General features: G+C 52.2%; 1 protein-coding gene across 4 annotated transcripts in view; it reads right to left on the minus strand.

The window, feature by feature from the left end:
* Positions 1–7,858: 7,858 nt before the first annotated feature.
* Cfap74 (cilia and flagella associated protein 74) overlaps positions 7,859–15,104 on the minus strand; it is a 56,910-nt gene continuing 49,664 nt past the window's right edge. Inside the window, exons 33-42 of one of the 4 annotated variants that reach the window (XM_060378914.1) lie at positions 14,907–15,062; positions 13,949–14,078; positions 13,613–13,767; positions 13,281–13,413; positions 12,907–13,037; positions 12,564–12,698; positions 9,311–9,354; positions 9,153–9,194; positions 8,530–8,708; positions 7,859–8,439 (exon numbers count right to left, since the gene is read on the minus strand). In XM_060378914.1, coding sequence (XP_060234897.1) covers positions 8,180–8,439; positions 8,530–8,708; positions 9,153–9,194; positions 9,311–9,354; positions 12,564–12,698; positions 12,907–13,037; positions 13,281–13,413; positions 13,613–13,767; positions 13,949–14,078; positions 14,907–15,062 — 1,365 coding nt within the window. In that variant the 3' untranslated portion in view covers positions 7,859–8,179. Of the gene's footprint in view, positions 8,440–8,529; positions 8,709–9,152; positions 9,213–9,310; positions 9,355–9,446; positions 11,779–12,563; positions 12,699–12,906; positions 13,038–13,280; positions 13,414–13,612; positions 13,768–13,948; positions 14,079–14,906; positions 15,063–15,104 lie in introns of those variants that run through there. The other 3 variants (XM_021655551.2, XM_021655558.2, XM_060378915.1) reach the window with 3 other exon arrangements.

Raw genomic sequence — 15,104 nt, forward strand, 5'->3', positions numbered from 1 at the left:
GTCTTTTCTGGAGACCTTAGCGTTGGTCTTCAGTAGGATCTGGCCTTTTGTCTATCACACAAAGCCTTTCATTAAACATTTTAAATGCTATATTTAGCAGATCTCTGAAGAGTGTGGGGACCATTATCTATTAAGTATACCTGACTTAAACAAATTTCACTTGTTTTTAGTTACTTGCTTTAGGATTAGCCTTGAAAACATATACAAGCTTGTCACTGTAAACAAATTATGCTTGTATTTAGCTTGATTATGTGCATAATCTGAATACATTAAAGAATTTGATCATTTGTTAGGCATCTGACCATTAACTTGCATGTCTCAATCATTTTTAATAGTTTACAAATTAGTAGCTTTTATAATATTAGGATTTTACAGCTTTATCCCTATTAAGTTTGAGTCTTAAATTTTTGAATCAAGTGAGAGAACCAGGCCTGACCCTCCACCCCAAAAGTCACCAGTTCTAGGAGCTAGGTCATAGGTCACCAATTCCAGGAAGAAGACAATAAAATTTCCTACCCAAGGAATAGCCTGGGGGTAACCACAGGACTGGGGAGGTGTCTCACCTCAGGGCCAGCAGGGAAACACCTAACATTCCTGGGGTCTATGGACAGCTCGCTCAGTGTTAGTTAGCCACAATCACTTTGTAACAAGCTTGCCCATGCGGAATGTTGCTAACTGTGTAACTGTGCTGTCACCCTAAATAAAAATCCCTCTCTTCCACTGCTTAGGGCTCTGCACCCTACACCACCCTGTCAGTGATGGTGTGTGGGCCTGAGCCTGAGCCTGTAATAAAGACCCTGCTACATTTGCATCGGAATCTGCCCCTTGGTGGTCTTGCTCATAACACAAGCCAGGTGCAGTGGGGGATGTCTGTGATCCCAGCACTCTGGGAGGCAGAGGCAGGTGAATCTCTGTGAGTTAGAGGCCAGCCCTGTCTACAAAGTGAGTCCACAACAGCCAAGGCTACACACAGAAACCCTGTCTTGAAAACAAAAGCAAACAAACAAAAAATCAAATATTAGTTAAAGATCCTTTAGCATCAAGTTAAAATTTTAAACCATAAAAACAATCCACAGAGAGCCTGGGAACCTTGCTTTCTTGATTATTTTATAGTACATGATTACAGAATATCACAGTTTCTTGTATGGCTCAGTTTATCCAAATAGCTAACGCTAATTGCTTATTAAAGTTAGAAAAGACAAAGAGGCCAGACATGTAAACTCAAGTCAGTTACTGTTAACCTGTGTAAATCTTTGGAATTTACAAATCTTATTATCAAACATATGTTGTTCCTTATTTAAATTTTCTAGAAGCCTGGTGTTGAACACAGTTAGCAAAGACAAGTGGTTAGACATATCTCTAAGTCAGTTTCTGTTAACCAGAGTAGACCTTTATAACCTTAGGAATTTATAAACCTTCAAACATGTTGTTTCTTACCTAAAAAAAATTTTTTTGAAGCCTGATGTTGAACAGTGAGCAAAGACGTAAGTAGTTAGATGTAAATCAGCTTTTGTTAATTTGAGTAGACCTTTATAACCCTAGAAATTTATCATACAAAAACTCCATACTAATCCAAAATATTTTGGAGACCTGTTGTCTCCTTAGTCTAGAAGTGAGATACGATGAGAAGCGAGGGCTGAGGTGTTGCATTAGTTGGGTTATACCATGTGGTCACTGTAGTGCTCTTTTTAAAATTCTATTTTATTTGAGGTTCCTTAAAGCCTCTCCCACCCAACCCCCCAACCCTAGGTAGGAGAGAGAAGGTTAGTGGGTAGAGGGGCACAGACCTCTTTACTCCTCCCGGCTGTTTAGGGTCAACCAGTTCTTTCTGGGCTCTATGCCGATCTCCATCAACAGCAAAGGCAGCAAGTAGCTTCCTCTAAGCTGCTGCATTGAAATGTTTTTCTCCGTCGGTCTCCAAGCCACACCGCCTGTCTCTGGTCTCTTCAAACGGCCACACTTCTCCTTCCAGGCTCTCCTATTTATATCCCTCCAAGTCCTAGACCACACCCCTCTCCACGCTGCAGGAGGCAGGCCCTTACCAGCTGCCAAAGACCAGGCCCTGCAGGAGGCAGTTATCAGCTGTGGACAAACTAAAGCAAAAACTGAAATCCCACATTTGGGATTAAAACAAAAACATATTTACATAACATGAGTTTTTAAAGAGACCAAAACTTCCATTACAGGTCATCTTAATCAAGATGCTGGTAAAATTACGTTGCAGGTACTCTTGTAGCCTTAGTAAAGATGGCTGCCAGCCGCAGGGTTGCTTCGCTCCTGCTGCGCTCAGCAGCTAAGATGAAGGTCACCACGTGGCTACAGTTTAAAAAAATCTAGTTTTCCAGGAGATCTATTTGGGGTTTTGTTTGTTTGTTTGTTTTACGTAGAGTTGAGTCCAGGTTACATACGCAGTCAGTAGATCTAGTTTTCCGAGAGTTGGATTACACAAACCAAACCACGTGTAACGTGCTCAAGACCTCGGTCTTGACAACTGACCCGGTAGAGGAAGCGCCATTCAGGCTGTAAACGCAGCGCGTGGACCGCACCGCCTGCCGCAGCTGAAAACAAAGCCTTCATCCACCACCGTCCGCAGGCACGGGAAAGTCTCCAAAGGTACTAAACTTGCTTTTAGGATTCTGAAATTCCAGTTCTGGCCAACTGTCTTGTTAACCGAAGGACGTCAACCCAGAGCAAGGTTTTTGTGCTTGAAAGCTCACCCCGAGCCTGGGGCTCCACTGAACTGGCCTAAACCACATCCACACAGTCTTTTTTGTTACAAGTTTTAAGCTAACTTTTTGTTATAGATTTTACAGATTATTTAATCACACTCAATGAATTTACAAATCTTGAAATAAAGAGTGCTTACACAATAGTCTTAAAAGATTTCTTTAGAGCAGAGCACAGCACAGATAAATTGTAGAGATAAAAGATTTGAAGAATGGAAAGTAAAAAAAGTTAGAGGTGAAAGTTTTTATTTTATTTTTTAAGATTTATTTATTTATGCATGAGCACTCTATTTGCATGTGTGTCTACACACCAGCAGAGGGTGCCAGATCTCACTATAGATGGCTGTGAGCCACCATGTTTGTTGGGAATTGAACTCAGGACCTCTGGAAGAATAGACAGTGCTCTTAACCTCTGAGCCATCTCTCCAGCCGCAAGGTGAAACTTTTGGAAGAGTAGAGCAGAGAAAGTTAAGATGTAAGAGATTTGGGGATCGTAGAGGTTGTTACCATATGAGAGAATATGGAATCTGAGTGTGCCAATTTTTGGCCATTTATTGAGCCAAGCCATTTGTAGTAAGACATAGAAGTGTCTAAGAAGGAAGTCCGAGTCTGAGTCTGAGGAGGAAATGAGCTCTGCCAGAAGGAGAGTTCCTGTAAGCTCCTAGCAAACAGGGTTACTGTGAGGAACGTGGCTTTACAGGGGGCACTCCACCCTAGGGCTTCATCCTGGAGACCCAGCAGGCAACTCTGAGGGAGAGGCAAGGAAAGGGCTGAAGTGTAGGCCCAGGAGGGTGGACATAGAGAAGCTGAGAAACTTAGCCAGCAGCTCCTAGGGGAAGAGAGAAGGAAACAGGGTTGCAACTTTTAGGCCCAGAGTGCACTGCCAGAACTGCAGGTCTGTACAGAAAAGAGAAGCTGTGGGAGGGGACCCCAGGCCCTGGGCTGGAGAGGTGCTGGGCTGGCCACAGGCACTGAATGAGCCTTGTCCTCTTTGGGACTTGACACTCATTGCATGAGCCACCTACTAAATAGGACTGGGCTCTTTAACTCAGTCTATATGTTTGTGAGGTTCAATGTTCAGCTTTCTTTTTCTTTTCTTTTTTTTTTAACACTCCTCTCTACAAGCTGTGCTCAGGAAGAAGCTGAGATAAGGACTCACTCTTAAGGCCTTCAGATGAATGGAGCAGGCCCACAGTATGTTGGCACTTATCTGCTTTTCTCAAACTCTACCCATTCAAATGTTAATCTCATCTAAAAAGTACCTTTGCATATCCTCCTGTTTCTTATAGAATCATCAACAAAAGCAAAGAAGTAGAAACAATCTGAATGTTTGCTAATGTACAAAGACCCAAAATATGATCTCTGCATACAAAGGATGCTGTTAACCTGCAGATGGACAGTGTGCCAGGCAGGGTGGCCCAATGGGCAACTCAACACCAATTCTGACATCCTGAGTTTGATGCTCTGGAACCCACATGGGTGGAAGGAGAGAACTGACCCTTGCAGGTTGTCCTCATCTGCACTGTGGCACACATGTGACCACACACACACACAGGCATACATACACAGAAGATGGCTCAGGTGCTGTGCTTTTTCTTTCTTTTCCAGGGACCAGAAGATATAAAAGGATGGAAAATGAAGACTGATGGTCCTTTGTACCTGGATACACAAGGCACAGAGGGCAGCCAGCATGGAAAAGGGAAAGAAACTGAGGCTCTGGCTGTCAGGGTGAGGACAGAGTCCCAGCCAGGAGGAGAGCTGTGTTGGAGGCTAGGTCAGACGTGGGAGTGCTACTATGGTTCTGACTTGGGCTCTAGGGATGGAAGGGTTGAACGTAAATCATGAAGCCTCTAGGATTTCAAGGACTTCGGTGTTGTAGGCCAGCTCTGTCAGAACACAGCAGTCTGGGGTGCAGGAAATGAGTCTGTTACTAACCACAGCTGTAAGGCACAGTCAGCTAAGAGGTGTGAGGCATGGCTGTCCAGGACCATAAGGTCATCTTTTTGAAGCCTGCTGCCCCTCTGTGACTCCAGGCTCTAGGTAGGGTGGCCTGTGTTGGGAAGTTGTGGTTTTCCTTCCTCTGCCCCTCTGGAAGAAGGCATTAAGTACACAGATTTCCCCCAACCCTGGGGGAAACCAAGGACAGATCACATCCAGGATGACCCACCAACCACATGAAACCTAGAGCTGGCCTCTCCCATGGTTCTTGTCCTGGCTTTACCTGGGAGACAGCCCCACTGCGGGGGAACCTTCCCATCCTTGGATTATCTGTAAATGAAATGATTTTTTCTTCAAGTGTTTGAGTTGAGGCTGGGGAGGTGGCTCAATGGATTGAGCGCCTAGGTTCTGCTGCAGGGACACTCATTGAAGGCACAGACTTTCAGCCTCAGCAGCTGGCCTGCTTTGAGCAGGGAGCATCCTGCAATTCAGAGAAGTCTAGCAAGCAGAAGGCTGGGCTATTGGAGGACACTGAGCACCACACATGCTTAGAGGCATCCAGAAGGCGTGGGGCCGAGGTCATGAGTAATCGTGGCAGCCAGGCAGCTGGGGATGAGACGCCCCTCAGTGATGTGTGATGGTGGCCAACATCTGCAAGAGTAAACCGAGTGCTGCTGGCTCTCACCAGCAGGTCTCCTGCGCACTGCCTGGTGGTTTGCCATCAGACAAGAAGGGCCAGTGCGCATCTGAAAACACAAATGTGCAGGCGGGCACAGCATTTGCATGTTTCTGTGGTACCTTGTGGCTCTGTAGGGAGTTGGCTTTGCTGTTCTGAGTGGAAGGGAGGTCAGGTTTCCCAAGAAACCCCAGAATAGCCCCCAGCTGCCTGGAGGCAGCTCGCCAGCCTGTCAGTGCGGCTTGCCCCAGGCTCTCTTACTTGGCCCCAGGCTGTGCCCATGTTTCTTCAGTAAACTGAGGACCTTCAGTACCATCAGTGCCGGGCAGCTGGGATCCCTGAGGTACTTGCTCAGTCATTCTGCCTTTATAGAGTGTTTGTCAAGTCTTGGCAGTGGGGTTGGCACTGAGTCCATGAGTATGGGAGGCCAGCCAGACTAACGCAAATGGGGAACTAAATGGTTGGGCTGGGCCTTTTGCAAGAAGTGTCACAAATAAGCGATGGCAGCCTTCAGTGAGGGTCCCTGCAGTTAGAACCTAGGGCCTCTTAGTCCACTAAGCCACCTCCCCAGCCCTGAATGTAAAAACTTAAAGAAAAAAAATTATCACACCTTATTTGTATGTGTGAAGGGAATGTGCAAGGCTCTAGCATCAGCTAGTCCTTCTCTGCTCCTCCACCACTGCCTTTAGCACTGATCTTCAGGGTGAGAGGATGCCCAGGCTGAGAGGGTTCAGGAAGTGGCCCCTGTAGGGCTACTGAGCCTATCCTGAAATAGGGCTGGCAGGATTTCCTCTCCCTGAAAGTATTTTGCAATCTGTATCCTAGGGACCCTGGCTAGTTGAGCCTCTCTAAGGCCTGGCTGGCACCACTGTTAGCATGCTGTGCCCAAGGCAGCTTGGAGTCACTGCATTTTCTTCTTGGTCAGCTATGCACATAGTAAGGTGGCTCTGGCGCCTCGTGGAACCTCTGCTGGGCCAGCTGGATGGGCTGGGGAGGGAATTCCCCAGCCTGTAGACAGAGGATGCATCCAAGGTGTGAGAGCCTCTTGGGAGCCTATGGAGGAGCCTTGAAAGCTTAAAGAAGAAGCCTTTCATCACCAACACTTCCCCCTCTGGTCCAGGGTGAAGCGGCCCTCCCTGAGGCCTTTCCTAGGGGCCTGCTGCTGCTGGGTGGGCAAAGGTGTCCCTTGGAATGCTCCTCCCTGGGATGGCCTGGTGGCAGGGCAGCCTTCACCTGGGAACCTTTCCCATGGCCTCATTGGGCATCTCCCCATGTTAGTTTTCAGTGTCCTTCAGCTGCTGTGTCTGCTGTCTACTTCTTTGGCCCCAGTGTTTGACACACAGACTTTCCAGTTGCTGATGCTACCTCACAAGGCTGGCCTGTACCCTGGCTCTTGTGTGCCTACCCGGTAGCCTTCATCTGGCCCTCACAACTGCCCCCACCCTCTGCTTGCTTGCCTCTGTCAGAACTGTACACTCCACAAAGCTTATCACATGCCTGCCTGTTCTTGAGCGTCTTCTCCTCACTAGGGTCGCCTTTTAGTTATGGATGGCAATGGGAAGTGAGCCAGATGGACATCAGCTTCACCAAGAGCGAGCTGCTGGTGGGCAAGGATGTAGGCAGCAGCGGTGAGTCACGGCCAACTTGTGGGGTGTGGGCACAGCCTTGGGCCTGGTCATCGTGCATATGAGTGGAGAGAGATGCAGCTGGAGGAGAAAGGGTAGAGCTGGGACCCCATTCCAGCTTGATTCCTAGCCCAACAGAACTCCTTGCAAAGGGTTTTTTTTTTTAACAGTAATGGCTTCCTGGTGCTGATGGGCATTTACCATGAGAAAGCCCAGCATCAGGAGGGCAAAGGCAGCTTTGACAAGGGCAGCAGGGACCACATAGGCTAGAACCCACTCACGGAGGACCCTCTGCCTAGGGGTTGGCAGTGCCTAGTAAGTGGGGAGTTCATAAAGATACCAGCAGACAGCGGCTGGGCACGACACCTTGGCAGGTGTGCGCTCATGCGTGCGTGCGTGCGATACCCTCAATAAAATGGAGGCCAAGGAGATCGACAAGGATGGAACTATGAAGGCGAGCAATGGATGAACCTGGAACTAAAGCCTCTGGGCTGGGGCGCTGCCCCAGTATTTGTATCCAAATGACAGGAAAGCCCTTCAAGTTGGTCCAGCAGTGTAGCTGCTGTGGCTGTAGGAGGTCCATCCCAGGAATCTGCTGCCCACTGCCACCCTCCCTGCCGTTACCTCTGTGACAGACTACTGCTAGTCACTGTTTCAGCCTGGTGGCAAGAGCTGGTAAAGACGTGGCCCCAGAGGTGGGTGTGGGCACCAACAGCCCTGGGCACACAGGTCACATCATTTCTCCCTGACCCCTGGCCATTCCCACAGGTATGGGCTTCGAACACCAGCACAAAGAACAGACAGGCCCCACTAGCCCTGTCCACACTGGGGTGGCTACCTAAGGCCTCCTGGACGACCTGGGGACACTCGAACCCTTTCCACAAAGGCAGAGACCATGTTCACATAAACTTTATTTTCCCCTCAAAGGTCTGACATCCCAGTGGGGCTTTAGCGCCCCAGATTCAGGCTCCTCTGGACTGAGGGTCTGCTGGGCCCGGCTGGGTGGGAGGAGTGAAGAAGAGGAGGGGCCAATACAGGGCAGGATGGCTGGCTGGGCATTGCATAGCAATGAGTCTGCAGCAATGTGCTGGCTGGCTGGCCTTCCCAGGGGAAGGATGGTACAGGTGAGGTTCCTTGGTCCTAGGTGCCAGGAATCCAGGCTATGGGTTAATGGCTCTAGAAAAAGAACCCCCGCCCTTTACAAAGGGGCACAGCTAGGGCTGCTGGGCACTGGGGCCTGACTCCTGAGGCCCTCTGGTGGTCTCCAGCCCCAAGGGCTCAGGCAGAGAGTTGGTTTTCTGGGAGGGAGCCGCTGCTTCCTCTCTGGCTTTTATCATCTTCACAGCCTCCTCATAGGAGGGGGGCAGCTCAGAGGCACACAGGCTGTAGGTGGGAGGGGCCACAGAGTCAGGGTCTGGTTCCCCAAAAGACAGGGGCAAGCGCATGCCCAGTGGGTACTGCACGGAACTGTAGGCTGCAGGGAACAAGAGTGGATTTATGGACATGGTCTTCACCCCACAGTGTCCTCTGCCCCCATGCTGGCCAGCGGGCTCCAGGCACTCACAAGTCACAGTGCTGTGTGCAGGGCTGTCACTGTCCACAGGGACGACCGTCAGGTCACAGGACTGCCATGCTGACGGCCCGTGTGTTTGGGTGTGGGGCTGCTTCCTGAGGCAGCAGAGCCGCACACAACTGGCCGTGACTCCACACAACAGCACCAGGAGTATGGCAAGCAGGATGAGCCTGGCAAGGAAGAGCAAGGATCTAAGGCTTGGCCTTCTGTCATGGGGCACCCGCACCCTGGGACCAGTCATGCCCAACCACCCGAGACGGGGTTAACAGACGAAAAGAGTGCAAGAGAAGTCTGTCCATACCAGAAACTTCCTCAGCTAGATGCGGGCCGGAGGAGACTCCTGCCCTGGTCTCTTCCAGCCCTGGCTGGCTCTCGAGGGCTGGCCAGGGCTGGCCTTGGGTTCACTCCCAGGGCACAGTGTCCCCGGCCAAGTGCCTTCTGCCGACTATAATCAGGTCTTGCTTCCAAGGCTGCCTGAGGCTGAAGTGCTCCCCAGACAGGATTTGGGGGCAGTAGATGTAGCAGGCGGGGCCGAAGGGGTCCGGCGGGCCTAGCCTAGGTCTACCTTCAGAGAACCGTCGGACCAGAGGCTTGGCACCTCGGTTTCCACTTACCCCACATGCCATAGGCTGCTCCAGCGGGCCTGGGGCGGGCACCTGCGGGGACAGCGGCACCTGGAGCGGGTGGGGCACCTGCTAGCTCACGCCACCACTCCAGCCTTCCCCAGCGCGGTCCTGACTCTGCCTCTCCCCTTGGGACCCCAGCTACTTACTGATCCGAAGGGTCACAGTCGCCATCTGCGGAACCCAGCGTCACCTGTGAGGACAAGGGTGAGCCAGAGCGGGGCGGGGCCGAACTCAGGGCTGCCCCACGTGCCGTAACCCCGCCGCGTGTGCGGCCCAGCCCACCTGCGACAGTGGCAGCAGAGGCAGCAGCAGCAGGATCCCCTGTGTTGCTGACCGCCCCGGGGCCATGTTCCGCGGACCAGCGGAATTCAATCCTATGGCCGCTCAGCTTTATGCGGCTCCGCCCCTGGGCCTTGTCAGCTGAAGGTCCAGGGTCACGCCCACCTTGGTCTGCTTTCCTCCTTGCTCCTGGCTCTCCATTTTTTTGGCGCGTGCAATGCATGCACGCAAGCACGCGCACGCGCGCCCAGCCCCTCCCCCCCGTGTCTTCCGGTGGGAGCTCTGGGAGGGGATGGAGGTCTCGCTCTGGCCATGGGACATGGATCTATCTTGTATCTGGCACCTCACCCAGCCACCCACACTTCCTATATTCCACATCCCATTTTCAAGTCTCCTGAAACTTGCAGTCTGGGCTGCACTGGGTTGTGGCCTCTAGCGGCAAGAAGAATCCGCTTTACACTCCACAATTCCCTAGGTAAAGTTTACCTAAAGTGGGAATTTACACCATTAATGTGCTGGAGCTTTAGCCTTCCAAACCACCATTCCATTCAAGTACATTTGCTGCGCATCCTCCACTTGGAGACGCCTGGGAAACAGCCCATTTGGTCCGGAGGCAGCACCTGGCCCTAGGCTACTGAGGCACTGCAAACAGAACACTTCTCAAACACATTTGGCGTTGAAGGTCACGTTCGTGGGAAACCAGCACTCCTCCCTCAGCCTGGAATGTCTCTTCTACCACTGCTTTTTCCGGGAGTGTTGCAGGTTATTTGATCCCACTGTGAACCCCGAGACTGAGAACTGTAAAACCCTGTTTCTAATTTCAGTGTGGCTCAGTCCTAGCACACACCTTTAATCCAGAGCTTTCGGTTTATTGTAAACAGGTGGTTGGGTGTGGCTCAGCTCTAGCACACACCTTTAATTCAAAAGCTTCCTGTAACAGGATTAAATAAAGGTAACCCTAGGTCAAGACTCAGAGCAAGCAACCAGCTGACAGAGATTACACAGAAAGGAGGGACTTTGAGGTGAAGGGATTTCAGACAGTGTGGAGAACACATCGGGCTTTGGCTTTCCTTTTTCCTTCTGGGATGTGAGCTGAGTAGGAAGATCAGCTGGGTGTTTTCTCTGCCTCTCTGAGCTAGCAAGTTTTCACACCAGCATCCAGCTCCCGAGTCCATACTCGTAAAATCAAACATTTGGGATTTTCATTAAAGCAACACTGGAGGATCTTATTCTTCTTCCTTCCTCCGGCCAGGCTGCTCTGCCCGCCACCTCTAGGGAACTATTAGACAGTAGTGGTCAGCTGCAGGAGGTGGTCAGCAAACTAGGCTGACTGAGGAAGGACAGGGGGTGCTCACCTTCCTTCTGCTGTGCCTTCTTCACTGTGCATGCGATGGCATGCAGCTTGGGTTTCTCCCTCCCTGGGCAGAAGTTCTTTAGGGTTCTGTCTACCACTATCCTATGCACTCCAGACCTGTCTGTGCCTTGCCTCTCAGAGGCCCTTTCTGCCACGCTGATGAGCTTAGCTCCCTCCTTTGTCCTGTATGCTTGATGTGGTGGGCTAGCAGCAGCAGCAGAAGAAAGAGCGGAAGTCAGATGTGCAGCCTGAGGCCTGGATCAGAGCCTGGAGTCCAGAAACGAGAAGGCTGTGCCCTTACAGAGGACAGGGCAGTATAACCAGGTTTGGGTTCAAAAGGAAGTGGCCTGCCTAGGTAGTGTTTTCCCTAGAGCCGTGTCCTCATGAATCCCAGACCAGTTGACTAGACCTGTCTTCTCCACCCATCTGGCCTGAAATTGCATCAAGGGTTTGAGGTCATCATAACTGGTCAGCTCCAGTCAGGGAAGCAAAAGGCCTAGGCCTGCTACCTACAAGGCCCCTGAGCAGAAATCCTGCAAAATACTGCTTTTACAATCACAGGCTTGCTATGGGGCCACATCAGGCTTCAAGGTATCGAGTGCACTGTGGACTTGTGTGAACAGTGTCCAGGTGAGTGCCTGGAGAGGTGTCACCATCTCTATCACCCTGCCAGGCCTAGGCTGAGAAGGCTGTCTTGTTAGCTTGTCCCCATTGGGTGGCAAAGTAGGTATGCTGCACTGCTTGGAGGCAGGCTGGATGGGCTCCGAGAGAAAGCATTCAACAAGCCATCCTTGAGAGGGCGAGAGCTGGGGCGGTGCTGGATGTGCCCCCTCTGCAGCTGCCCACCCCTTGCTTGAGATCATCTGGGTTCCCTGGAGGCTTAAGGGACCTCTTCTGGACTTTGGAACCTCTTGTCCTCTAGTTCCTCCCTGCATCTCATCTTCCCAGGTCTGAAGCAGGCTCAACCCTGACTCTGCATCCCCAGCAACCCACACTGCCTGTTCTTACCCTCAATAACACAGATTTGGAGGGGTCTTCCAGTGTCTGAGTCGGGGTGCACTCCCTCCAGTTATCTGGCAAGATCCTGCCCTCCTGGAGGTTGTTTCTAGGCAGAAGGCTGTTCTGTGGGTTGGGGTAGGTGAGGTGGTGTGGGTCAGACTCCTCCCCGCTCTGTGCTTATCGGCCACACTGCAGACTCGTGTTGGCTCTCAGAGTTTATTGATAGGCTTGTGTGTTTATTGATCGCCTGGGATCTGCAAGGTCTGGGGAGAGGCAGGGAGGTTTGGGATCTGGGGTGCATCTAGGTGCATCTAGGAGTAGGCTATGTGGTGAGTTGGATGATTCATAGTGTTGTGGGGTCTTAGAGTGCTCTCAGGGAAATGGGAAGTAGCCATGTCTGGAAGGCTGAGGAACTCTGGCTCTGAGACTGTTCATTTGAACCTGCCCAGCAGGGGGTGGCCAGGTCCCAGGCCTAGGGTTGGCTGGCCTGGCTCACAGCCTGGGAAGGAATTCAAGAGTGGATAGGAGAATCCAGGAGGCTCTGCAGTTTCCTGTGGCCTCAGAGCCCAGCCACCACATGGGCTACAAAGATGACTTTGTAGGTTTCCTTGATATCTCCCCGGAGCTGCAGCAGGGATGACACCATGAGTGGATGGTCTGGCTGGAGGAAGAGGATCCGTGACAGGCTTTCCAAACACCTGCCTGCATCTCCTCAAAGGTCTCGTATGGCCATCCCGTCCCACCCAGCCTGGGCTCCCAGCACCTACGTCAAAGTCGTCAGGCGGCACCCAGGAGATGCTGATGGCCTTAGTCTGGCCGCGTTCCACAGAACCCCTGGAGGGCTCGATGGAGAAGCCCTTGTGCTGAAGCAATGTCACACTGTCCAGGCTGAACTCCACGTACTGTGAGGTTAGAGGTCAGGGACCCCATCAGGCATGAGGACAAGAGGAATGAGGGTGCCCAGCTTTTCCTACCCCTCAACTCTCAACCAGGGCTCCCCAGAGCACATCTGGTGCAAAAATCCTACACAATGCCAGTGAGGGGCAAGGCCAGGAAAGGCCACGGGGGCCCAGGCCAGGGAGCATTTAACTTGAGCTAGGGTGTGATCACCTTCCTTAGTGACGGCTGGGTGGTCCGGATACAGCCCACTTGTAGTTCTCGGGTGGCAGGTGTGGCTGGCGTGTCTGTGTCAAACTGGACATAGTTCAAGGTCACTAGAATGGGTTTCATCTCCTCAGCTTCTGGAGGGGGAGAATGTAGCAGAGAAGTGGCTAGCTAGGAGGATGTGGCCCTAGAGTGAGGGGAGGGTGCAGCTCTGAAACCCTCCAGAGCAACCACCCTGCCTGGCTTTGGAGGTCTGCCTTCTTCACGGGGCCTTGGTTCACCTGTTTGCTGGCTTGGGGTGTTGAGAGCCCCCTTGCTGCTCCCTGGGTTAGCCCTGGCTCCCACTTCCCTGAGCCAGAAGTCACACGGTGGGGGCTCACCTTCTCTGTGCTCTGGGTCAAGGGTAGGGATCACTGTCAGGGACTCCACAGGAACATCCAGGGGGTCTCCGCCTTCTACAAACATCATGTGCTCACGGGCGGCGCCTTTTAGGAGGATCTGGTGGGAGATTTTCTGAGGACAAGAAGCAGAGCATCGGGCCCTGCACCCCCACAGTTGGGAACTGAGGCTGGCTCAGGGGCGGGGCCAGGAGAAGCAGAGGTGCTGATCTGTGGACAGCCTCTAACACAGAGGGCCTGGTACAGTTAAACGGCCCATGTGGATCCCTCCCAGGACAGGGCAGGGTCTGTGGGGACCCAGCTATGAGTGCCACCTTTTCAAAGAGCACCACTTGAAGCAGGTCAGAGAAGTAGAGGCTCTCATGGTCTGGACTGAAGGTTACGGTAAATTCTTGAGCCTTCCCAGGGAACATGAGGCCCTCGACAGGCACAACACTGAATACGCTCTGGCCATTGTGGTTCTGTGTGCCTATGGGTAGGACAGGGGTTATGGTCAACACTACCAGCCCTATCTATTGAGCTATACCACTTGGTGTTCCTTTTTTGCCCAGCCTCTCCATGATCTGTCTTGCACTGTTCTACCACAAATAACACTCTCATTTCCCAGCACGGTCTATGCCCCTGTGATTCCTGGCAGTGTGTTAACTCACCAACAATTTCATTCCTCTGCTCAGAGGAGGTAAGGAACTTTGGCAGCTGCTGCAGGGTCTCGGCCCTTTTTTTGGAGAGGCTCTCCAGCCGAACCCAGAACTTAATGGGAAGTGTGGATTCATTCTGTAGCTGCAAGAGCAAGATGTTGCTTGACCAGCATGCCCTGAGCCGCCCTCTGCCCGTGGTCAGTGCCCTGCCTAGTTGCCTGCTGCGGGGTCACCCCTCACGGGGACTAGGTGTCGCTACACTTCCAGCCCCTTTTGGTGCTGTCACCAGCAGGTAAGCACAACAGCAGTGCTCGGGACTGCTGGTATTAAGTCCTTCATCTCACACTTTCCACAGCTGGCCGGCAGCCTCTTTCCCTGCCCGACTGTGTGGCCAGCTCTGTACCTGCCAGCTGCTCGTCAGAACTCCTCCCAGCTGAACCGCACCCTCATCTCTTCTCATCCCCTCCCTCAATCCCCTCTGTGGAAAGCGCCCTGTGTGGTGCTCGGCTTCTGGACTCTACCAGAGCTCATGGGCAAGTAGGTGGCCTGAGCCTAGGGTGGAGCTCAGGGTGAGCCAGGCCCGTGTCATGTAGAGATGAGGGAGCCCAGGTAACAGCATGGACCCTCCTTACAGGTCTGCCCACTGTGGGCACCTGCAGAGAGCTGCAGAGAAGCAAGCCAGCAGCAAAGCAGAGGAGCAGTGAAGGCCTGGGGAGGAGGACACGGAGCACCCTGCAGGCCAGCGCTTCGGCTGAGGGCGGCGGAGGGGCGCGCTCAGCTTTCCTAGAAGGAAAAGCCCTGGGGACCCTGTTAGGACTGCATCAGAAATGACAACCTCTTGGCATTCCAGGGAGGCAATCTGTGCCTCCAGTGGTTCCCTAGCCAGCTGGGCACCTCCCAATGCGGAGTTTACCGCCGCCGAAAACTAATCCCTTTCCAGGGATTAGGCCAAGACAAGGGCTTACTTCACCTTAAAGTTTGTTGACACAGACTCTCTGGCAAGCACATATCCCATGTTGAGGACACTGCCTTCAATGGAGCATGTAATCATGGAGGCCACGCCTGTGCCCATGAGGGTGAGGGTGATAGTGCCTCTCTTGGTGATGATGTCCAATGTCTCCTGAGCCTAAGGAGATCACACCCTTTAGCAAAGAAAAGACGCAGGAGC

This window comes from Meriones unguiculatus, chromosome 3 (genome assembly GCF_030254825.1).
Source record: "Meriones unguiculatus strain TT.TT164.6M chromosome 3, Bangor_MerUng_6.1, whole genome shotgun sequence".
NCBI classification, from domain to species: Eukaryota; Metazoa; Chordata; class Mammalia; order Rodentia; family Muridae; genus Meriones; species Meriones unguiculatus.